The sequence below is a fragment of the Sinocyclocheilus rhinocerous genome, unplaced genomic scaffold, assembly GCF_001515625.1.
Source record: "Sinocyclocheilus rhinocerous isolate Xijiao unplaced genomic scaffold, SAMN03320098_v1.1 scaffold208, whole genome shotgun sequence".
Taxonomy (NCBI): Eukaryota; Metazoa; Chordata; class Actinopteri; order Cypriniformes; family Cyprinidae; genus Sinocyclocheilus; species Sinocyclocheilus rhinocerous.
In genome coordinates, this window is record NW_015650085.1 from 372782 (window position 1) to 398052 (window position 25271).

The 25271-nt window shown below is 35.5% G+C and overlaps 4 protein-coding genes across 8 annotated transcripts in view; all 4 read right to left on the reverse strand.

Annotated features, from left to right (window-relative positions):
* Positions 1-4859, reverse strand: part of LOC107711498 (cyclic AMP-responsive element-binding protein 3-like protein 2) — a 21768-nt gene extending 16909 nt beyond the window's left edge. Inside the window, exon 1 of the mRNA XM_016516482.1 lies at positions 4515-4859. Within this exon, the coding sequence (XP_016371968.1) occupies positions 4515-4610 (96 nt within the window). The 5' untranslated portion in view covers positions 4611-4859. The remainder of the gene's footprint in view (positions 1-4514) is intronic.
* Positions 4860-5510: 651 nt separating this feature from the next.
* On the reverse strand, positions 5511-8216 carry LOC107711468 (single-stranded DNA-binding protein, mitochondrial-like). Its single transcript, XM_016516448.1, has 7 exons — positions 8111-8216; positions 7436-7511; positions 7308-7365; positions 7172-7222; positions 6463-6550; positions 6032-6120; positions 5511-5925 (listed from the first exon to the last, which is right to left on the reverse strand). Exons 1-7 carry the CDS (start codon positions 8170-8172, stop codon positions 5885-5887), a joined length of 465 nt encoding a protein of 154 aa, XP_016371934.1. The 5' UTR covers positions 8173-8216; the 3' UTR covers positions 5511-5884.
* Positions 8217-9433: 1217 nt separating this feature from the next.
* Positions 9434-20016, reverse strand: LOC107711499 (uncharacterized protein C12orf56-like). Of its 3 annotated transcripts, XM_016516486.1 has the most exons (13): positions 19586-20016; positions 19066-19237; positions 18326-18374; positions 14579-14870; positions 13349-13437; positions 13111-13255; positions 12941-13029; positions 11576-11665; positions 11395-11491; positions 11133-11207; positions 10060-10137; positions 9774-9952; positions 9434-9693 (listed from the first exon to the last, which is right to left on the reverse strand). In XM_016516486.1, exons 1-13 carry the CDS (start codon positions 19835-19837, stop codon positions 9579-9581), a joined length of 1722 nt encoding a protein of 573 aa, XP_016371972.1. In that variant the 5' UTR covers positions 19838-20016; the 3' UTR covers positions 9434-9578. The 3 variants fall into 3 exon arrangements, with proteins under 3 accessions (XP_016371972.1, XP_016371971.1, XP_016371969.1); XM_016516485.1 differs by having other exon boundaries at positions 11133-11201; positions 13111-13437; XM_016516483.1 differs by having other exon boundaries at positions 13111-13437.
* A 1129-nt stretch (positions 20017-21145) lies between these two features.
* The window catches only part of LOC107711500 (uncharacterized), a 7398-nt gene continuing 3272 nt past the window's right edge, over positions 21146-25271 (reverse strand). For all 3 annotated transcript variants that reach the window (XM_016516489.1, XM_016516488.1, XM_016516487.1), the window contains 4 exons: positions 23199-23390; positions 22930-23086; positions 22665-22850; positions 21146-21945 (listed from right to left, as the gene is read on the reverse strand). In XM_016516489.1, coding sequence (XP_016371975.1) covers positions 21720-21945; positions 22665-22850; positions 22930-23086; positions 23199-23390 — 761 coding nt within the window. In that variant the 3' untranslated portion in view covers positions 21146-21719. The remainder of the gene's footprint in view (positions 21946-22664; positions 22851-22929; positions 23087-23198; positions 23391-25271) is intronic.

Below are 25271 nucleotides of genomic sequence, written 5' to 3' on the forward strand. Positions count from 1 at the left end.
GCGAAAGTAACGTAACGCATTACTTTCCATAAAAAGTAACTAAGTCACGTAATTAGTTACTTTTTTATGAAACTGGTTGCACAACTAAAACCCAACTATAACACTATTCACATATAACTATGATGATGCATGCAAGTTTATGAATTTTCTAAACTTGCATGTAGGTCATATTAGACTTTAAAAACAATCACAACGGCCCTCATTACTGATAAACTTCTGGAATGGTGACATGTAAAGGGAAAGGAGTGATATAAAAGCTTTGCTCCATGTTTCTGGTGTGATGTGACTTTCCCCTGCCCATCACCTGAGCATGAAAGTTTATTACACGAACATTTACAGTATAATCAAGACAATCATCATTTGGACAAACTGAGAGTTGCCCAGGAATTCCCAAAGAGAGTACCGTAATACAGTGGTTCTCACACTAGGGGGCGCAAACAGGCTGCAATGTGAACAGATTAATGTGTGCCATCATAAAGAAATTTGGTAGCAGCCAGCTAATAATCTGTAAACAAGATCAATTACACATTACATTGTTGTTGATATATATATATATATATATATATATATTCTTTAATTAGAATAGAATAGAATTTTTATTTATTTCAGTTAAGATATCTTAGCACATCAAGTTAAACTAAAAATTTAAATGATAAACTACTGAAATAAATGTTTTTTATACTTTATTTTATTTCAGTTAACAATTATTTCCATTTTTATGCTTTTGTTTCAGTTTTTTGTTTCAGTTTCAGTTTCTTTAGAATTTGTTTCAGTTTTAGTTGTTTCATTGTTACGTTGTTTAATTAAAACAATTAATTGTATAATAATTTATTCTATCAATATATATATATATACACATACACACACACACTTCCTTTAAAAATGCAAAAATGTATGAGTAATTTGATATCTTAGCAGTTTATCATAATGTTATTCATGAAGGATTTTAGCTTGTTAATATGTTAAATAATCATTGAAACACTTTACAACTTAATTTAATGCATAACAAAACATAGATAAGTCTGACATAAATGTAAAAAAACAGTTATTAAAAGATTAAAACTATCAAAAATTTCTAAAATTGATGATTTGATGAGATACATTTGAAGGTGATTTGATATACGCCAACTTGTCAACACACATCAGTTGTATATCAACGCAGCAAATTTGCCATTACAATAAACAACTAAACTCTGCGTCACATTACACCCCTTAATAACACGTTTGTTTTGACTTGTTTGGGACAAGAATTATTCTCACATTAATCTATGTTTCTGTATGGCTGTCATGTGTAAATAATATAAAGATGTTCTGCAGTGCAACCGGTATAACAAACTCTCTAACAGCTGACACATTTCTAATGTGGTACAATATAAACCGACATATCACCCAACCTAGTTCTCAGGAAAACCACTGTTGACAGATTACCATCTAGCTTTAATGCAGACAATGGTACCACAGCTAACAGAAAAGTATATAAGTAATATAATTTCTTGATGCTTTAACCCTTGTTCTGTGCTGGAAACCCTTTATCTAATTTGGTGTTCTGGGCCAAAAATGACCAAAATCTCATTATGCTGTATTACCACCAAATTTCAGATTCAATCTTCTGGTTTTTCTTTCAATTAGCACAGGTTTTGTATTTGAACTGATAGGCCTCATTGATCTTTTGCTTATGCACCTAATTTTGGCAATGTTCACTTAAAAACTCAATGAGGCCTAAAATTAATCAGTTCGAAAAAAGAAACACAAAACCTGTGCTAACTGAGAGAAGACAAGTTGATAAAAAGATTAAATCCAATATTTGGTAATATAACATAATGACACATTTTTTGTATGCTGGTCGTTTTTTGAGCAGCAATAGATCAGGCTGATTGATTTCTATGCATGTTGTTTCTATGAAACCCTGCTTCCCTAAACAAGGATCCTGTCATTGACCTGAATGTGTTATCAGCTGATCATAACATCAAACCATCAGCTGGGACTAATGAGATCAGCTGATACAGAAGATATGCAAGCAATGCACTACTAGCTGAAGGCTTACGACTGAAGTACTAATGTAGAGGTTAGTGCAGAAGCGCATGCCTTTCCTCATATTCACTCTGGTTTCCACAATGGGTCAGGAAAGTACATCTGGTTGCCACAAGGCCCCGGTCTGCATGAGATAATGTGCTGTGCAGGCTAATCGTGTCAGTGTGATTATCAGCACTAAGAAATGCTGAGCATGACGGCCCAACTGCTCCCCTCAGTATCTCCTTAACCCCCGTCCTAAAGCAGGGAATGAGCCTTGGGTTATTTTTACTGGTTTAAATCACCCGAAATATGACAGCTGACACTTTAGTTAAAGAGTAAGTGGCAAAAAAAAGCCTGTTATACAGGAAGGTACGAACACACACCCTCTACACAAGTTCTTCCCAATAGAAATTTGACTATGAATGAACACATAATCGCAAATATCGGTTACGGAAGACAATTACTAGGCCTATTAAGTCATAAAAAGGGCATGTTTGCATTTCTTAAATAAGATTGTTGTTTCCAGATATGCATTAAGTCAAGACACTACAGGAAAAAACTGTTTTTTTCATTGAGATTTTGCACTGATTGGCTTTTTATAACGTGTTGTTTGACTAGTTTCAGACAAGAAAACAAACAAAATACACTTTATTTTGATGCAATTTATCTGTATATGCAATTTGCATCTTGTAGATATTAATTATAAGCCAGAAATATCCACTTCAGTAGCACTTACATATAAACTTTACAGTTTTATTCCCATTTATATTCAGAGGGTTAGTTCATACATCATTTGCCTGATTTTAAACATTTTGTTCCTAAAAACATGGTAAAAAATGTACTTTTTTCTAGCTGTTGACAGCATTTTCTGATAATGATAAAAACAGAAATATCAAAAATCCCCTGTGTAAAAAAAAAAAAAAAAACACTAACATCAACAAAAAGAATTTTAAACCTGTCTTTATCCAATCTTCAGATTTTTGTTCTGGAAATTTATGCATATTTTATTAGATAATAATGCCCCATTTGCATTTTGAAACAACATTTCTGAAAACTTGCAATACAAAAAAAGTTTGCATTTCTTAATGAAAACAGTCAACTGGGGAAGTATGAAGATCTCTACTGGTTAAATTTTACCCTTATTCACCTGGAATGCCACAAACTCAATTTTGAAAGTCAACCAGCATGCAATGGCAATGCAGTTGAATCATAATGCAGAAGGAAAACAGTCTAGATGCAACATGCATATGCAACAGGCTGAACCCACAAAGCAAGCTATATTCTCTCCAACTGAGAACAGTTTGCATTGTTGTGTGGAATTCCATGTCAACAAACCCTGGGGAGTGAAAGTAAAAGTGAGGAGAACCGGCACATACAGACCCATGAGGTGGGGGAGCGTGTGTGTTCAGAGGGGGCCGATGGGGCCGATGGGGCCCTTAAACAAAGACCCCATTCTGCTCTAAAGGTGAAGGAGAATATGAACCATTCACAACCTTCACAATGCATATATAGTTCTCCTGGAAGTGTACGTTACCGCCCTGATACTGTCGGGTTATGAATCCCAGACACACCGAACTGCTGCACCTCCAACGCTGGCTTTGATGCTGTCTGGAAAGGCGTTACGTGCCGTGTCTGGTAATTTAATTGGGATCTCAGCTTAGAAACCGCTCGTAATGTACCACACATCTGGAATGAACTTCACTCGATGTGCCGTTCATCTATGAGGATCATACATTTAGGAGACAAGTTCTGTGGTGTGACTTGCAATGCTGCATTTTAAACAGCATTCAGGCCCTAGTATCAAAGCATAGAGCTATATGTGTATGTGTGTAAATGCATTCATTCCACCTCTGAGCAGCATTAAACAGTCTGTGTGTAAAGACACCTAAATACCACTTCAGAAGCGCATCTGTGCCACCTTTGCAGTGTAAATTTGGCATTAAGCATAAGGGAAAAAAAGGACTTAAAAATGGTTACAAACATGAGACCAAAAATACACTTTCCCTTATGCATTCACGTACATTTTAACCAAAAGTCTCTGTTGTACAAAAAAGTACATGGGTAATGCACCAATTACCCAACAGTGAACCCCCTAATTAGTCAGCAAGTAGAGGCCCCTTTGAGCAGAAGTTGGAACACAAACCTATTATTACATAACCTGCAACAGCTCTTCACTATACTCTGACTTCATCCAAATGGGCCAAACTTATCTGCATTGCTTTGTGTGGCACTGCATAAGCATGATACAATCACTGGATGACTGCACCATCTGAACTTTATCCCTTGGAGCCAAGTGGAACCCTAGTAATCTGACAGAGTGTCGTGCACGACCAAGTCAAATAAAAGCTTTTTATAATTAAATGTAGGTGATGATTACGTTTAGAGGCATTTAAATGCATTCTGGATGATCTGACACCAGTTGCAACACATCAAAACACGCGATGACGGTTTATGTTCAGATGGCAATGGTGCCACGGCATTATAAGAAGATTCCTACTTACAGTGCTGTATAAAATGTCGCTATCCCCGGCTTCGGACAGTTCGCTGAGATTTTTGTCCCATTGTAAAAACGTTTCCCCGCTATCCATTATTTCCATTGCTTGATCTGCGTCTGTAGTAAAGCGTCACGCGCAGCGTCGTTTCAAAGACTCCACAAACGACTATTTGTCAGCGTATCCGTCAAATAACTCTTCAGATCGCTATTCGGAGTGAATTTTGTACTGTCAGCGCAAAATTGGGTATATGTTGCGCGTCTGTCGCCAGTGTTGTCGGAACTTTCCTCTCAGCTTCCTTGAGAAATGTCGCCCCTTCTCCCTTCTCTCAGGCAGGAATTCGGGGCGGGGAAATTATGGGAGTTGCGAAATTTGTTTACAAAGGACTGTTTGTGGACTGTGATACTTTCAGATATTATCATATGCGCTTTTCAAGGAGTTTATATTTTGCTATGGTGTTTGTAAACACTACGCATAAATGTTCCTTAAAATGCTAAACTATTCGATCATATGCCCCGCCCCTGGAATCCGTGCGGCGGCCAATCAGATTAGCTGTTACGTTTAAAGCTCACGAAATTCACGGAAGACTGACAGCCCATCTGACCAATAGGAGATCGCTATTGTATGATTGACGTGAAATTGCTCCAATTAAAGGTGACTCCGCATTATCTCTTAACAAACCCAAAGCCAAGAGTACCAAACTCTGCACCGCCTTAACTCATATTTCTGTCAATAGATTTTTGCTGTGGTTAAATACCATGAAAAAGTGAACTTACTCTCATTTAAAAGTGCATAGTCTGGAGGCTAAGAAAAACTGATTCAAAACTGCAACTGAACGACTAACACGATGGGTAAAATGCGCACAAACAAATGGAAACGAGTGAAAAACAAAAGGAAGAAATGAAACTACTGTTCTCTCGGTTTCAAAAGCTAACTCTTGACAAGTTTCTGAAACCAGGTGTTTTACAAATCTTGTACATTTTAAGTAACATTCATAACAAATCCTTTACTGACAAACTATTACATTTATTCATGAACATTAGTATGACATTACAACAAACTGGAAGTGATTTGGTTAGACATAACTTCAAATATGATGCTTTTAAGTCCAAAAAAAAGGGGAAATTTCGCATTTCTGCTTATACATAGAGTCTGATCCAGTGCATGGCTCTGGAAATGTGTTTACATGTCAAAGTGCTTTCTGTCCCTCTGTCGGGGAAAGACAGCATGACACAATCATACAAACAACATGACTTCTTATGTCTATGTGTGACAGTGAAGGCCAGACACAATGATACACAGAGTTTAATGTCAGTGAGCAGAGTAACACTATATAAAATATCTTCTTTTGGTTCCTAAAGTCTGGGAAGGCGTCTTCATTACTGGTCTCGCAGATTTTCACTTAAAAACACAATATTATCTGTGGAAAGAGACAAATGATACTTGGTAAATTTGAACTATTAAAGCAAAAGTAAAACATAAAACATAAGCAGTTAAGACATGTAAAGTCTGTGGTGAAGTCTGACCTGCGATGATAGTTGTTGCCTGTCGCCTGACGTTGTTTTTATCCATGTACTCTCCATAGTCGAGCTTTCCTTCCACAAGAATCCGAGACCTGAAAATAAGGTTGATTCTAGGTTAACAGCAGTATGTTTTTTTTTTTTATATACAGTGGGTACGGAAAGTATTCAGACCCCCTTACATTTTTCACTCTTTGTTATATTGCAGCCATTTGCTAAAATCATTTAAGTTAATTTTTTTTCCTCATTAATGTACACACAGCACCCCATATTGACAGAAAAACACAGAATTGTTGACATTTTTGCAGATTTATTAAAAAATAAATGATTTTAGCAAATGGCTGCAATATAACAAAGAGTGAAAAATTTAAGGGGGTCTGAATACTTTCCGTACCCACTGTATCTATAAATGGCTCCAAAACAAATATGGAACATACCCTTTCTTTACATACTGATACGCCACATCTCTGAGGCCTGGTTTGAATACTGAAATTCTGTGCCATGTTGTTTTCTGGCTGACATCTCCTGCAAAAAAATAAAAAACACATTTCATAGTTATTAAGATCTTTGAATAAGGAAAAATTCAGGAAAAAAAAAAAATCTCTTTTTTTGACCAAATATTTGCACCAAGATGACAATTTTCAGTGGGGTAAAAAAAAAAATCGTAAACAATTTTAATTTCTGTAAAAGCATATTGGAAAATCTAGAATTATTTTGTCACCCACATACTTTAACATTATCTCTTCGTTTAACAACTTATTTTTAATCATGTATCATATGTTCAAGGAGAACACAGATACTTTTTTTTTTTATGTTATTTTAATTTATGCAGAAAACAAAATATAAAAAACAATAAGTAACCACAAAAATAACATTATTAATTACATAATAATATTTAGCCAATTAACACAAAAAGGATCTATTTTTACACCCTTCACAAGGATAAATCCTAAACATTCTGTATATCAAAAAAGTATATATATATATATATATATATATATTAGGGGTGTAACGGTACACGTATTCGATAATATTAATTATTATTCTACTGTATTATAGAGTGCTATTATTATTGTTGTTATTAATCCTATTATAAAATAGAATAATATATATTATTAACAGTAGTGACAACAAGAGCAATAACACTCATGACGGGGTCCTGTCCCACTCGCCCAAGAAGCTGCACCCGGTTAATAGCTGTGAAGAGACAAAGCAGTGATGAAGGACATTATCAAACATGTCACACAAAAGCCAGTGCATACAACGACTGACAGACACTCACATCTCTCCAAGATCAGACTTGCATCTGTAGTCCTGTGTCGGACGAACTCTTTAAGTATCTGTGAGGACAGAATAAAAACAGTCAGCCTATAATAATACATAAAACACTTCTGCGTGTTGTTTGGTTACCTGTGCGGAGGCATTTCTCAACATCTTCTCTACTCTGAGGATGATGAGGAAGACGTTTGCTGACAGGTCATTCACACTATAAAAGAAAATGACCTTATCAGAGTACTATAAGCATAATATATAGTTTTTTATAGTCTTTTAGTTTTGGATCTGTTTTTAGTTGTTTTAATACTACAATTGATTGCTTCTGTTGTCCTCATTTGTAAGTCGCTTTGGATAAAAGCGTCTGCTAAATGACTAAATAAATAAATAAATATATATGAAAAGAATTACAGAAAAGTAAAGTTGAAAAATAGACTATTTGCTTTATTCTTAACCATCTAACTTACTTATAAAGACTGCCAAGATGTAGTTCAAGGTAAAAACATGTTAACATCTCAAAATGAACTTTTTTTCAATAAATGATGCAATGTTATTATCTCACGTTCATGTATAGTTCATTAAAGTGTCATATTGAATATTTAATTAGTTATTTAAGATTTGTTCTGTAACTACTTACAGCAAATCCAATGACGAAACACGTTAATCTCCCGCCATTCACTTAACGTTACATCAACTAATCACGTTTAGAAGACGCGTGTAATAGTGATTGAGCGCGTTACAGCGACGATTTATAATCGATATGGTCTTCGCAGTTTATTTAGAAGACAAATGTAAAGATTAACTTCCACTTACAAGTTCAGAAGATCTTGATGCTCAACAACCCCACGCTGTTTCCGGTGCGCTTTGGAAAACATTCCCCAGTAGCAACAAAAGCGACCGAGCGTTCGTTCCCGTTCTGTAACGTGACTCCTGTCATAATCAGAAAATCGCGATTTTGTTCAGTTATACATACAGTACGTGCCTTCAGCTGTGGGCATTCTAAAAAAAGTTGTTTATATTGCGCGCGCGCGCTGTGTGTGTGTGTATAGACTCTTTGCTATATGAAGGTCATATCTGTTTATGAATGTCACATTAAAATGAACAGTTTTATTGCCCCAGACCCAAATGTTCAATAAAAAAAAAATGAAATCCATAAAAAAAAAATTATTGCATATTTGAAATGATTATGATCTAAACAATAAGGTAAATAAAGACAAAGCACAAAAAGCATTGTGTTAAAATAATTTATATCAATTCATAGTTTGTTGGATTGGACTTGGCAAGTAAATTAACTCCTTGCATTTTGACAGCAGGGTCAGGTGTATAAAATAGATATACAAAATCAAATAAATAAATACAATTAAAGGTCTAGGGCTTTCTTTGTAAGTCATAGTTGTCTATTATTAAGTTTTATGGCATTTTTATTTTTGACCACCTTAAGGGCTTTTGCATCAGAAACTCACCGTGACACACACAAAAACAGGGTAAATATCACTTAATATTTTCATTGAGACATTTCCAGTCAAGCTGTAATTGTGTCAATTTATGTGTGTGTGTGTGCACTGCAAATGCTGCATTTATATACACTTGCAGTTTATTTATTGCATATACAAAAACACCCATTCAACAATTAGGTTTATAAAAATCTCACAGACACACAAATGTTTATTTAAAATATTTGTTATGTTTAATTTGAGGCCTTGAGGTACATAGAGTTCCTGAAAATCAGTACAGTCTTATAGAGAAAAAGTGCATCCAAACAAAAACCAACCAAAATAAGCAAGTGCATCTGTACCAGTGGCTTAAGCTACAGTAAATGTATTCATATCATAATACTGTGATCAGTCTCATATAAGAGTGACCTGCCAAACCTGAATTTGTTAACTGAAAAGTGCAATTTGATATCAGTCTATTTAATGTACCGGTATATTCATATTTAATAAATAGTTCAATATATCATCTGTTCTGTGATGTTTGACATGTAACACATATTACAGTGATAATAATCCTGAGTGTAGACAAAGGCGATATGCTAAACAGAATAAAATCCCGCAGTCTCTGTTCAACAAAGACACAATACAAGACTTGAATTCAATCTGAAAGTGCAGCATATTCATCCAAAGGCATATTTGCAGTCTCTGTTCAACACACAGTAAGACACAATACAAGACTTGAATTCAATCTGAAAGTGCAGCATATTCATCCAAAGGCATATTCCCACGTCTGTCTGCAGAAACAAGAAATTCAATGCCTGAGGAACAGAAAGAAAAAGAGCCAGAGCTCAAGGTTTCTGGAGAACGAGACTGTGGAGCTGGGAAAGAAGGCGCCGGGCAGGCTGACTGATGGGGTAGTGATGGGGCAGTTTGTCCTCCAGCCCTGACATCTTCACATAGTACCTATAAAAACAGAGGATATTATAATCCAAAATATGACAGCTCTGCCTTAGCCTTGCAATTATTTGAACCTCATGAGGAACCTGAACTCCTCCTTGAACCCCGTCCTGATATATTTGCTCAAACAGGTGCTGTGCTGCAGACAGGCTAACAAAACACGGCAGCGCTGGTACAGAAGAACCGCCTGAGACGGGCTGAGCGGATCCTGAGGACCTGAGAGAAGCCGAACCACCTGCTGGGCCTGATAGCCCACAAACGGGAGCTGCGAAAGAGCGAGCAGGACATACGTCCAAACATTCGTTCTGATGTGGAATCTAATCATGTGGATTCATGCAAATATGCATGAAAATGAAATGGGTATATACTTACTAAGAATGGATGTGGTTTAAGCAATCGAAACACCCAGCCGATGGTAAGGAAATGTCCCAGAGCAGGTGTGCAACTAGCCTTTGAACCACAAATGAGACGTGTAAAGCTGATCAGTGTTATACATGCATATGCATAAATAATACACTACTGGTCAAAAGTATAATTATGATTAATAATAATTATTTATTATTATTTATATATAAAAATAGAATTATTAAAATATAAGTCTCTTCTGCTCACCAACGCTGCATTTATTTGATAAAAAAATCCAGTAAAAGCTCTAATATTGTGAAATATTATTAGTTTAAAATAACTGTTTTCTATTTGAATATATTTTAAAATGTAATTTATTTCTGTTATGCAAAGCTGAATTTTCAGCATCATTACTCCAGTCTTCAGTGTCACATGATCCTTCAGAAATCATTCTAATATGCTGATTTGCTGCTCAGTTAATATTGGTGCTCAATTATTAATAATGGTTCTTATTATTATCATTGTGTTTTTCTGGTAAAAACGTTTTGTGGAAACTGCACTTAATGTTTTTTGATGAATAGACGGTTCAAAAGAACAACATTTATTTGAAATAGAAATATTTTGCAATATTATACATGTCTTCACTTTCATTTTTGATCAATTTAATGTCTCTTTGTTTAATTTTAGTTTTTTTTTACATATTATACCGACAACATATTATCCCAAATTTTTGAACGGTACTATATCACGGTTTCTGCAAAAAATATTAAGCAGCAAAACAGTATATTATGATTTCTGAAGTATCATGCGACATCGAAGACTGCACAATGATTCTGAAAATTCAGCTTTGCATCACAGGAATAAATTACATTTTAAAATATATTTAAATAGAAAACAGTTATTTTATAGGGGATAGAAAATACAGTTTGTACAGTATTATGCCTGTGCCTTAAAACCATTATGCCTACGGAAAGTCCCCATAAACCACATATGCCAACATGTGTGTGTGTGGTGTATACATACATATACATATATATACATATATATATATATATATATATATATACACATACATACATGCATGAGAAAATGCTACTCACCTCCTGACAGAGCACAACCATCTCAAACAGCAGCGCAGAAGCCGCATCCAAATAGTCTGCCTGCAGACGCTGCAGCTGCGATGCACAAATACACTTCATCATCATAAATTACATTTAATTAGCACAAATGAATTGATCATAAACAAGACATGAATGGAAAAAAAAAATAAAAAAATAACATATTTTCCTTACACCTGGGAAGCGAGGGTGAGTGTATGATAACAAAAAAATTAATTTTTCCATTAAGGAATATATTTAATACCTTATTAACTGAAGATTTGGAGCCATTAGTAGAGTCTGGCAGCTGGAGATCTGGATCACGCACTAAAGCGAGCAGCATGTTCTCTGTGAGAGCTCCCCTGTGTCAAACAGCAGGCATTTCTCATTGAAATAAGCTGTAATGAGTGCAGTGGTATTATTACTGGAGAGGTAGAATCACTCACTGTTTGGCCGTCAGCATGCTGAGCCTCGTCGCTTCCATCTCTGTTTCCCTGAACATCAGGCTTAATATCTGAACCACCAAAGTGCAAAGCCTGCAGGACAGAGCGATATCTTTGTTTTTGTCCTCAGACTGCACATATTACAGAAAGCCTTCAGCAATGATCATGAAAATGTGCTTGGGATGGGTTTGAAGTAGTAAAATGTCAACCTGAGAACATTATGAAGAACTTATAAACACGGAGCGTTTAGCTTGTTACGAGACTGAAATGTCTGTTTTTCCATAAGAAGCCGTGGTTTACAGTGAATTTATAACAGCTAAGGGGCATTGTTACTGTTAAACAAAAACCCCCTTAGCTGTTATAAATTCACTGTAAACCACGGCTTCACGGGGCTTATTGCTTTTATAAAACGGTTATTCCATATACGTAGTTAGGTTTCACAAAATAAAACAGAGCAAATAAAGTGTAATGGGATTAATAAAAACAGTATTCTTCCACCAAACAACATAGTTCCTCAGAAACAGTTGTGGTTGCAACAAAGTGGTTGCTGAGCAACACAAAAAGTAAACAAAAGTGTATGTTTTGTACTTTGTAGAGTAATTTACAACAGCTTAGAACGCGGCTCAGCCAATCAGAATCAAGGACCGGAACTATCCGTTTTATAAAACATTTCTTACAACGTTCTACTAACTTTACTTTCACCCAAAATATGACGTTACTTGAACGTTTATTTGTAATATTATTTGTAATGTCCAGTTTTTCTTGTTGTGATTAGAGTGTTATTTAAAGGTGACTAAAATGTTTCTTTACCCAAAATATAACTTTTATTTTTATTATTCTAAAAACGTGAAAATGTCTGGTTTTCTTGTTGATTATAATGTTATTTAAAGGTTACAAAAACGTTTCTCACAACGTTCCAACTTTATTTTCACCCAAAATATAACATTATTTGAACATTTATTTATAATATTCTAAGAACGATCAAATGTCCATTACTCATCGTGATTAGATCTTAAACGTTCAAATAATGTTATATTTTGGGTAAAAATAAAATTTAGTAGAATGTTTACTTTTAATATTCTAAAAACATTGAAATCTCCAGTTTGTCACGATTAGAACGTTATTTAAACGTTATGAAAATGTTTGAATAATCATCAAATTCAAATAACATCATAGGAACGTTCCGAAAACGTTGATCTCAGAATGTTTTCTCTCAACGCTGAAGTTATAAGAACATTCCATAAACATTACGTTACGAACGTTTTGTCCTAACATGTCTATAACTTTTAAAAAACATTAGTGAAAGTTGTGAGAATGTTTCCTGGGTAGCTCATGCATAAGTTATATGTGCATGATTTGCAGGCTTACAGAAGTCTGTCGGCTGTATGAACTGCTTCCTGGCCGCTCTGAAAGCTTTCAGCCAGCGTTTTCACCAGGAAAGGATAGAGGTCCGGTGACTGAGGAGCAAATAAAAAGGACTTTGAGAGGGAAATGTTCATTTTTGGATGAAGAGTGCATGTTACACAGCTGCATGTTACCCTCCAGAAGAGTTTTTTGATGGTGGGGTTGCGGTTCGTGGCTGTGTGCAGCTCCTGCAGGAGTAAATACAGACTCTCCAGGCCGACGTCTTCCTGCAGCAGCTCTCCGCTCAACTGACTGAACAAGTGACACGTCCGTTCCCAGCTGGAAACACATACGCAGACGCTTTCATAGCCTGTGCATTTTACACTGCCCACACAGATAAACACAAGCTGTTCAGACAGAAAGATGCAGTACCTGATTCTGTGATATTTCTGTTTCTGAGGAGAAGAAGAGGATACGCCACATCTCTTCCTGTACACTGGGTCCAGCATCAAAGTTGATCGCTAAAAAAAAAAAAAAAAGAAAATAAAAAAATAATAATAAAAAAAATTTCAGAGGGTTTTAAAGTGAAAATGTACAGCTTATATGTTTATTAAAACATTTAAGTTTACTCGGCCATACAAAAATGTGCTTTTTGATCTGTAAAGCAGTCAAAATAATCCTTTTAGCAGTACTTTAGCGCTTTCAACACAGTGCGTATTTATTTCAACCTTTATACCATTAAAGATATTTTTAGTAGGGCAAATTAAGGTGTATAATAAAGAAGACGAAAAAAGTCAAAAGACTGCAATATACGTCTTCTCAATTTATTTTATATTGTATTATGAACAATATTAATTTTTTTTATTTAAAAAAAATAAGGGAAGCAGTTTTGTTTTTAATTATTAATATTAAATTATTAATAATAATAAATTAATGATATATCGTAGCAAACCCCAAAGTGATATAAGATTAAAAACAAAAGTTAAGATAATAATATTTTTATTGTACTTTATTTTATATTATGAATAATATTTTATTCATTTAAAAAAAAGGGAATAAATTTTGTTTTAAAATATTTAACATTTAAAATAATTAATTATTATTGTTAATAATAATTATTAATAATAATAAATTAATGATATATCGTGGCAAACCCCAAAGTGATATAAGATTAAAAACAAAAGTTAAGATAATAATATTTTTATTGTACTTTATTTTATATTATGAATAATATTTTATTCATTTAAAAAAAAGGGAATAAATTTTGTTTTAAAATATTTAACATTTAAAATAATTAATTATTATTGTTAATAATAATATATTATTCATGTGTTAAAAACTTAAATATATAAAAAACAAATATATAATCATTTTATGTCCTTATTTGTGACACAAATGTGTTTTTTTTTTATCTGTAAGTCTTCTTTTTAGCAGCTTTTTAACATTATCACTAAACAGTAAAAGTATTTTATTTTAGCCTTTCAGTTTCAACCTTTATACCATTGCAGTGCCTTGCATAGACTTCTATTTAAAATGTATTTACTTACAATATGCAACAAATGCAATTACTTTCTCTGTAAAATGATCAACATACCAAAATGAATGTTGACCATTAAACACAAAGCGAGTAGAAACTGTCTGTCTACGACCACGAACACATACTATGATGCAGCTGCTCCAGGAGCTCTGCAGGTGAAGGTATATTCGGGATGATGGAGATACCGCATAAAGGTGTAACTCTTCCTCTTTCTCCTCCTCCTGCTCCTCTGTTGTTGTTCTCCTCATCAGTGCTGTCGGGACTGAAGCGCTGGGACTCTCTCGCTGGTCACTGGAGCTGGAGGAGTGAGCGGGAGACGTATTAAACACAGCCAGAGCCAAAACATCCGAGTTCGGACAGGAAGCTGAACGTCTCTTCGGAATGATGCTGCCTTCTTCTTCCTCCAGACCACCATCACTATAACAGACAAACATATATATGTATTTTTAGAGCAAGTCAAACATGATTAACATCTTAAAGGGATAGTTCACCCAAAAATGACATTTCTCTCATAATTTACTCACCCACATGTTGTTCCAAACCTGTATGAGTTTCATTCTTCTGCTAAACACAAAAGAAGATATTCTGAAGAATGTTAGTGAACAAACAGTTGCCGGTAGCTGTTGACTTCCACTGTACGGAAAAAAATGCTATGGAAGTCAATGGGGACCAGAAACTGTTTGCTTCCCCACATTCTTCAAAATATCTTCTTTTATGTTCAGCAGAAGAAAAAAAACTCATAAAGGTAATTGATGACAGAATTATCATTTTTGAGTGAACTATCCGTTTAAGACTGTCTTAAAAGCACAGCAAAGAAAAAAACTATTATTATTATTATTATATTTTATTATTAATAATATTTTATTTTAGATTAAAAAGTAGGGAAACAGTTTTTAAGCATTAATATTATATTAAGAGTATTATAAATAATAATCATTAATATTTAAATTAATAATGTTATTAATATTTATCACATGGCAAGCAGGGTTATTATAGTTAACAAAAATCATAAAAACATTGGTTACTGGAAATAAAATAAACCTTAATTGAAATAAAATTAAATATTTAAAAAATTTAATTTATTTTATTTCAACTAGTTGACAAGGAAACATTACTCATTTTTATTTAGTTTAATTTTATGTGCTAAAATAATACTAAAACTGAAATAAAAAAATTCTTAAAAAATTAAATAGACATAAAAAAACTATTAAAAATAACAAAAACACAACAAAATTACTAAAACTTTCACTAAAATGAAAATTTTAATGGAAAGCATAAAAAACTAATTAAAATATTAATAAAAACTATAATACAAACTATAATATATTGCATTAAAATAATAAAATAAAATAAATAATAAAAATGTGTTTAAGTTTAATTTGAGGTTTAAATTTTGGCCACACATGTGTTCAAGTCCTCAAACTCTCAACAAGGTTTAAATCTACTGTAGAAAATTATTTTTCCTTGTCACGATCTTTCTAATAAACTGATCTAAGACAGATCTGTTTATAATGTAAATAGGTGTCTTCAAAGAGCTCCTCTGAACTGTATAATTAAATAGGGCCTTTGATAAAGCATAAAAGCAACTTGTTGCAACACTGCACTCTAGTTGCACTGACAGAACATTTCCATGAGGAGGCGCTGATGAGCGACATGTTCAGCGGCACAGAACTTCTAGTGATGGGAAGTTCGGTTCTTTTCCGCGAACCGGTTCTTTCGGACAGTTCGAAACTTCACTGTTTGGATGCCAGACAAGGTCGTTCACGTGCCATCATCAACCTCCCTTTTCAATCTCCTCTAATAGCATGCAGGATAAAGAGAAACTCTTTCCATACGCCTCAACCTTCTCACAATTTCCCCAGTGGAAATGGCCACAAACTTTTTTTTAGGTGCACTGACCTACTTTTCGTTCTCATACTGATGTCTGAAAAATGCTCACAGACCGTGTGTACAACCGCACACCACCGATTCAACAAAGCCTTCAACTGATAGTTAAACTGTGGAAAAGCTGGCTTTAAATAATGTTTAAAGCACTTCCCATGTGGTTTACTCCTCAATGGCAAGCGCTCACAAATATGTGCTAAACGTGAACTAATGGTCTCCCTCGGGTCGGCTTCGACTCACTGCTCCTCTATAAACATTACAGCGCTACTGAGAGAAATCTCTGGTTCACACTGTTCTCAGAACAGTCTCAGAGACGTCTGATGGCTGGCAGCTCCAACACAAACACATGTCGTTCAGAACGTCAAGCTGCAGTGTTTTGCTGAGCCAAACAGGGTCTTTTAATTGGACATTTATTGCTCAAGGTTTCCGTCTCATCTCGTGCCCTGGCAACAGTGTGAATGACGCCAATCCTCCTCCTCTGCTCACCGCAGTAAAGTCATGACTGTCAACAGCGTAAAATACATGACAGCACATCGTGTTTGCAGCTGATCTCAGTTTTGGAAACCAAGTGGTTTTCAGCATTCAAATTTTCCAGCTTTCGTTATGAATATATGTGTTGTTATCATTAACTAAAACTATAACTAATACAATCAAATGTAAATACTAGATAAAAACTTAAACTAAATGGAAACAGTACAAAACTCAAACAGAAATAAAACTAAAGCTGATAAAAAATGACAAAAGAAAAACTAAAATTAATTAAATGTTACAGTTTTTATTAATATTTTGAGTTCATTTTTTATCTTTTGATTTTCTGTTTTCATTTTAATTTTAGTTAATTTTGCATTTTTGACATTTTTATTGGTTTTTGTTTTTTAACACGTCCATATAGTTTTTTTTATTAATTATTTAATTATTATTTCAGTCTTGGTTTTAGTTATTGTTGTACGTCAACTTGAAAATGAGAAATGTTGAAAATAAAATAAAAAGCTTAAATATACATATTGTTTTACATTTTAATTGATTTTTCAGTTAAAATTGAATTTATTTTAGAAGTGACAAGGGTTTTTATGGTTTTAGTTTTAAGTAAATTATAATAACCCTGATAATATTCAAATAACACTAATGAATACAAGTGACTGAAGTGTTATTAGCACAAAAACAGCAAAAATTATATAGTAATTATATGACCTGAAAATCAGCATGAAACCACATACACAACACTTAATAAACTGTGAGTGGTTTCCAGTTTACAAGATCCGTCTTTCTTTTATCTGCGTTCATTAAACATGCATATGTAACACGACCTCTCTCCGCTCCTCATTTCTTCTTCAGATGCTCGCGTTGCAGCATTTCAGAGAGCAACATGCTTTTTGCAAATGACAATTATAAAGTTACTGAAAATAGGATTTTCATAAAATAAATGCAAACTAAATGAAAAAGCATAAATAGTAAACATATTTTACATTTTATATCATTTTCTTCTTAATTTCTTACCACTCTAAACTAGTGCAATAAAATATAAAAAGTCACTAAAAGTTGATTTTTTGATCTGTTAGATGAATGCTTTCTTTTGCATGTCACTGGATAAAACTCCAAGACACATTTTTTATGATGCCAATGCATGTTAAACAATTCAGCTTGATGACCTTTGAATATATTATGTATCGCCCACCATCGTTATTGATATCTTATAACACAGACAAGAACTTAATCAATTTAGTTTCTAAGCAACGAAGCACAACACACACTCGTCCCGTGAGATACAGAGCTGTGGGATTCAGAATATCTCTGCATTTATTATCGCACTGCTTTGTTTAATAGCTTGAGTTGCTAAGCAAGCGAGTCTTCAAAACCGAGTCTGTTCGTTCTGAGCATTGTGGAGTCAGAGGCAGTAAAAAGCTGCGAGGTGGAGATAAAGCACTTTGAATGGCTCACAGCGGTTGTGTTGGGTGAACGTGAGGCCGTTAACACTGAGAGGGCTTTACCTCATTGATGTGGGAGAGATTCTCCAGCTCGAGGACTCGGGACTCACGCCTGCAGGATCACAAAACACAATTCTTTCAAGTTCAGGTTTATTTGAGATGATAAGCTGAAGTCTTCATGAAATTATCTACATCGACATTTATGCATTTGGTGGATGCTTTTATTCTGCACATTTACATGTTATCCGTTGTTGCTTTTTGTGGGAGTCGAACCCATGACCTTGGTGTTGCTCAGGAAATCTAAATCTACTTAAAAAAATCATAATGGTGTTTCAATCTAGCCTTCATTTTAAAACAGCATTGTCACATTCATTTTTTTTTTCAGTCCATAACTGCAATTTATACAGATATATCTGTAATTGACCGGCTACAGTAATAGAGCAAACTTGTCAATGAGTGAATCCTCTCCATTCACAGATGAACTCAAATGATGATACACAGATAACCTGGTTCAGCTGTTTATCCGGCACTGGTTAAGTAGCTTTCCTGCACTGCCGTTCACTAAATCTACAGAAGTGTGAAGATGAACACAAAACTCACAGCTGACACACACATGCACGTCAATGTTGGTTAGACGGGTGTCAGTACTGCTGCTTCATCCCCACAGCTGGAAGAGCTCATGGATTAACACACATACCTGCTTTACATCACACTGTCCAGGGAAAAATGCACTCAGTTCTGGCCCTCTAATACTAGTCAAGAACAGCTTGTGAACTTGTGATTGAATTAAATAGCTTTTTTACCCTCCAGCGAATGACGGGCACTCGAGTTGCGTCCTGGAAATGATGGCTTATTCTGACCGGATCCTTTGGGTCTTGAGCTCTTTTTCCCAGGATTCTTTGTGGTATGAACAACACGGATATGCAGTGAGCGTTCACGATCCTGTCCGCTGAGGAAATCAGGCAAATCATTGATCTGTGAGGAAAGACAGAGATCTGTATGCTCACTGTCTAACATTGACCTAATTACATCAGTGTAAGCCGCTTGATGTGGGGATGAATGACCGTTTAATAACGTCTGATCATCAATAATCAATCAGAATCATTAATAGTTATATGATATGACTATGATTCATTGATTCATTCTATGATTTTTCATGACTTTTCCAATCATTTGTGATGACTGAAGAAGGAGATCGCTCCCACAGAGTATTTCTTACCAAAAAAAAAAAATTATAATAATACATTTTTAGAAATGAGCATAATGTAACTACACAAATATACATTTTAAATTTCATTTCCCCCCCCCCCCCCTTAATCTCACCAGCTCGATGCTCTTGATGTGTCTGAAGCTGAGCGCCTCGCGCAGCGCGCGCGGGTGATACTCGCTCAGATACACGCGCTCATCGCTCAGGATCACATGCATGAAAACCTTCTTCACCGACCCCGAGACCACCACACACGGCTCGTAGACCCGGATCCGCTCGTACACATCCCGACTGGTGTTTCTTTTGAGGAAAGAGTCCAGTTTGCTGTTGTTCTGACGGAGCAGCCCGTCCGCGCTGGTTCTGGCCATGGGAATGTCACCTTCAACACCACACACACCCTACTTCTTCCCATATCCCGCGCGCGCTGTCATATTAAACACCACGCAGAAGTCATTTCTACATTCACTGATTCCCTGCTGTGTCGCTCGGCTGCCAGGTGTATTCTATTCTCGCTCTCTGTGCGTGTTTAACTCATGTCAGTTGGAGAGGAGCGGCGCTCTCGTTGCGCATGCGCAGCCGCCCTTATAAATAGTGCAGCATGGCTTGGCTCTTTGTTATGAGAGGTATACAGCATGCAACAATAACAAAAGATATGCTATAAACGTAAAAAACAAATGAATATTAAACGTTATAGCTGATGAAAAGGACAAAATGAGTTATAATCGACTTGTAATATAGCGTGAAAGTCGTATGGAGTAATTTATTTTGGTGTTTGGTGCTTGGATTTTTTTTTTTTTTTTTTGGAGTGACCTTCCACTTTCATTAAAAAGAGCATTCTGCTAAACGTCTGCTTTTGTGTTTCAGGGGGGAAATCATACGGGTTTGGAAAGATATGCGGGTGAGTAAATCAGACAAGAATTTTAGCCCTAATATATATTGTATAATAATGTAGAAAAATATAATGTGTATTATTTTATTTTAATTTGAGGAGGAAAGATTGGTTTAATGTAAGAGATGTGTGTTTTATGAGTGAAATGCATGCTGAAATGATCGCCACCTTGTGGACGTAAAGACGAGTCGGTTTACTTGAGAAGATGCTTCCATTTCTTATTGAAGTCGTGCTAGTTAATCTGGGAGCTGTTAACTAAACTGTTAGACATTATGCCTCTCATCATTACGGCATTCTCATGCATAATTTAATGTGTAAAAACACCACTGCCCTCATATGGAGTCTATAGCATAACAACAGTCATTTTAAACAGAACAATTTTATAACTTATATATAATGTACTGTAAATAATAAAAGGCAATCTACTGTTCATTGCAACAAAATCTGTAAAACCCAGTCATTCAGTCACCGCTAAATTTACTGCTGCCAATCCATCACCTTGATTTCATCATCCTGTTTTCCTTCACAGCGTTGTTTCCTACATATGCTGCAATAGACAGATAAAACACTGTGAACATGCCAAAGCTCATCTGATTAGGTCAGCTAAGTAGAAAGCTCAAACTCAAGTAGGTCAGTTTGACTCACTGGACCCAGAAAGTCAGATCCTAAGATTAAACATTTTCATGTGAATAGGACTTATCTGTGAAACCATATGTATACATTTATATATATAAATTTTTTTTCAAGTAATTGTGTGTGTGTATGATATGGTGAGACATTGTGGGCAATAAAAAATACACATTTATTTTAATATTTTTATTTGTTATAAACAAAATCAAGTTTGAAGCATCATAGGTTTATGAGATCCCAATGTCTGTCCATAATCTGGACGTCAGTGTAATTCTCCTACACTTCTATACTACAAAAAACATAGAAATATTAAACCGATGCTCTAATGTGACATGACACAGTTGCATTTTTTCATTTTATGACTGCAAGTCAGAACCTTTACCACAAAAATAAAAAGTACTAACTGACAATAATAAAACCTGGAGTGGATCACAGTACCAGTATGGAGTCCTCACCTCTCCTAATGTAACTTTCCTCTCCAAGAAACTACACAACGGGCCTCCTTAGAGTCATTCAGAAATGTCCTTACATATGCAACATACTAAATGTAACTACATTTGGACCCACACATGGTCCAACATCTAGATCTAGCGGTGTGTAGTGATCTAGGTGGCTCTAACTTGAGTCCATCATTTCTCTTGGGTTTCTGAACCCCAGGAGCCGTTTGCATGTAGGGGTCGTAATCTGTCGCCATGGCGACAGTTGTAAAAGTTCTGAATAAAAGTGTGTTTCTATGGCCACAGACGCTGTGGAGTGGCGCTGGGGTACGGCGGCAGAGCAGACTGTTCGCCGGGGCTTTCTGCGGGCGGAGGGGTGGAGAGGCGGAGGTAGACGGGCGCGCTGGGTGCAGTCGGCACTGTGGGTGTGGGAACCCTCTGCAGGACCACATGCGGGTACATCTGACTTTCTGTACGGTAAAGACCAGGAAGAGGAGCTTTCAGGAGGTTTTCCTGACTTCTGCAAAACAAACATAGCATTTAAAAAAAAGAAATTTATGTTTTTATTGAGCATGGGTACATTAAATTGATCAAAAGTGACAGTAAAGACATTAGTAATATTACAAAAGATTTCTATTTCAAATAAATGCTGTTTTTTTGAACATTCAGCAAAGAATCCTGAAAAAAAAAATGCATAACAGTTTCCACAAAAATATTAAGCTGCACTACTGTTTACTATGGAAGATTGTTAACTGCAAGGTATAAATACAGAACTGTGAGATATAAATAAAGCTGAATTGTAAGATATAAATGCAGAATTGTGAGATACAAATGCAGAATTGTGAAAAATGCAGAATTACTAGATATAAATGCTGAATTGTAAGATTTAAACTCAGAATTGTGAGATACAAACGCAGAATTGCAAGATATACATTTATATATAATATTTATATTTAAAGATACAAAGAAAAGTCAGAATTGCGACAAACTTGCAATTGCAAGAGAAAAAGTCAGAATTGTGGGATAAAAATTACCTTTTTAATTTTTTATTTTGTGGCGGAAGCAAAAAAATAAAAAATTACAAACTCAGAATTCAGAGAAAGTCAGTTTAAAAGAGGATAAAATAGAAAACTTTATTTCCTCTTAAATAGTGCCAGAATTTTTATTTTTGTGTGATTTAATCGATTAATTTCACATGTAAACACAATCAAGCAAATTTAAAACTGCACAGTTTCTCACCTCTGATACCCATGGTTATCATAACTAGCCAGTCCCCCCATATAGACCGGGCTCTCAGGGGTCAGATGGGGGTCAAGGTGCTGGGAAAGACTGTAAATTTTAGGTGGATGAAAAGCTTCCCAGTCTCCTTCATCTCTCTCCAGCCAGCACTCATTCCTCCAGGATGATTTGCACTTGTCTCTCGTCCTGGAAACTCAGAGAAATCATTAGCATCCTCTTTGCCTATTTTAAACTCCCTTGTCTCTTCCTCCCCAGATGTGCATACCTGCCCCGTCCGTCTGTCCGTTCTGCCCTCTCTTTGCTCATGCGCTCCTGCAGGCAGCAGATGATGAAGGACACGGACATGGCGAGGATGATGATGCTGCTCACTACCGATGCCAGTACAGCCACTCTCAGTCCGCGGTCCTCTGGTTTGGGAATGGCTACCATATTTACACAATAGTCCACATTGAAAATCTGGGATTTAATTAGCAGGAGTGCATTTCTTAGGTGTTTTTATCTCTTAAAACAGAAATGATGGCAGTGAACACAGACCCTCACAGTCGGGTGGGTAGTTGCTCCACTGAGCGGTGTCGCTACGTAGGACACAGGTGATCTCCTCGCTGCCCACCAGCTGGTACCCCTCGAGGCACCAGAACACCAACACCGTGCCCACAGTCATCCCAGTGCCCTTCTCTACATAGAAAGAACCTCGCCGAGGGGGAAGCAGCGTCGTGCAGCTCAGGCCTGCAAATACAAAGCACAGATGGTTAGAAACCACTTTTAAATGTGCCACTTTTAAATATACACTTAAATCAATCAGAGAATAGAATAGAATGCCAGTTGATGCTATCATTTGTTCATGATTGGACTAAATCAAACACAACAGAATAGAATAGAATAGAATTCAACTTGTTTATACCACTTTTGCCATGATTGGACTAAATCAAACAGAACAGACCAGAATAGAATAGAATAGAATAGATTGCAACTTGCTACTATCACATTTTCATAGAATAAAATTTGTTGCTATCACTTTTTCATAATTGGACTAAATCAAACACAGAATAGAATAGAACAGAATAGAATAGAATGCAGCTTGATGCTATTAATTTTTCATGATCAGACTAAATAGAATAGAATAGATTGCAACTTGTTACTATCACATTTTCATAGAATAAAATTTGTTGCTATCACTTTTTCATAATTGGACTAAATCAAACACAGAATAGAATAGAATAGAACTTGTTGCTATCACGTTTTTATAATTGGACTAAATCAAACACAGAATAGAATAGAATAGAATGCAGCTTGTTGCTATTACTTTTTCATGATTGGACTAAATAGAATAAAATAGAATAGAATAGAATAGAATGCAGCTCGTTGCTATCACTTTTTCATGATTGGACTAAATCAAATAGAATAGAATACTTATTTTTTGGACTTGTAATTTTTGCTAGGCGAATGATAAATGCAGAAATGAAAAGACACCTAGCAACCACTATAAATAAAAATAATAAATAAATAAGTATAAATAATAAATGTCAGTAATCACAATACCAACACTTATGTTTTCCATCAAAATGACAGCTTTAAGTGTGTCTGTGAATGTATGTGTGCAAGAAAGTTTTCCTGGGACTTATTTAACAGTACTTAGTTATCCTCAAGGGTTAAGATGAAAGCATTTTCCCTTCTCTCTTTCCATAAGTACCCACAGGGTGTTTTCTCCTGCGCTCTATCCCATAATCCACCTCTCCTCCAGTCTCTCTTCATTCCCACCGAGGATTCAGCGTGTTCTGTGTTCTCCTACTGAGTTTTCATCACTGCACTGTCCATCTCCACTGTCAATATACAGTCAAATGGAGCTCATATTGACTGTGCTGGAGTCAGTGTGATTAAGCTGGCAGGGTCACTGGATGGTGTTTATTGTTCACACCAGTTCCAGTCCTGTGCTGGTCTCATTAAGCTGGCTTAACTGGCATGGCAATGCTGCTAGCATTAAGCAATCCGACTCCATGGCAAAATAAATAAATAACTCAACTGTCAGTTTCTTTTTCTCCCCTCCGTCCCATCTCACATACTCCCCAAGGGTCGCACCAGAGAGCTTCTCTTAGAATAGAACACGATTAAATAAAGCATAGGGCCGTGCATTAAAAATTGATTACCCACAAGTCCCTGTAGCCGAGGAGGCCGGGATGATGCAGCCTGACCACACGCTCCTGAAGCTACACTGCCATAAAACCACAGACATTCTCCAGCGGGACAGTCTGAGTGGATCAGTTTGTCAATGCATGATCATGTAACTTCAGCATCTTTAACGTGTTATTGTAACTCGTCTGCTGACCTCACCAGCTATTCCTGTGTACTCTGGCTTTCTCTCTTTAACACTGTCAGTTAAGTAATCCCTTTAAAGAAGTGATGTGGAAGCCTCTGTATTTGTGTTATAGGTAAATGAGTGACATAGAGTGAAACAAACGTCTATATAGTTTGTTCTATAAAACAATTATAGTTTTTCTTATTTTGCATTAGATTTTATTTTTAGATTTACTGTTTCCATTTTAATTGTATTAGTTTAAGGTTTTAGTGATTTAAAATATTTTTATATATATATATATATATATATATATT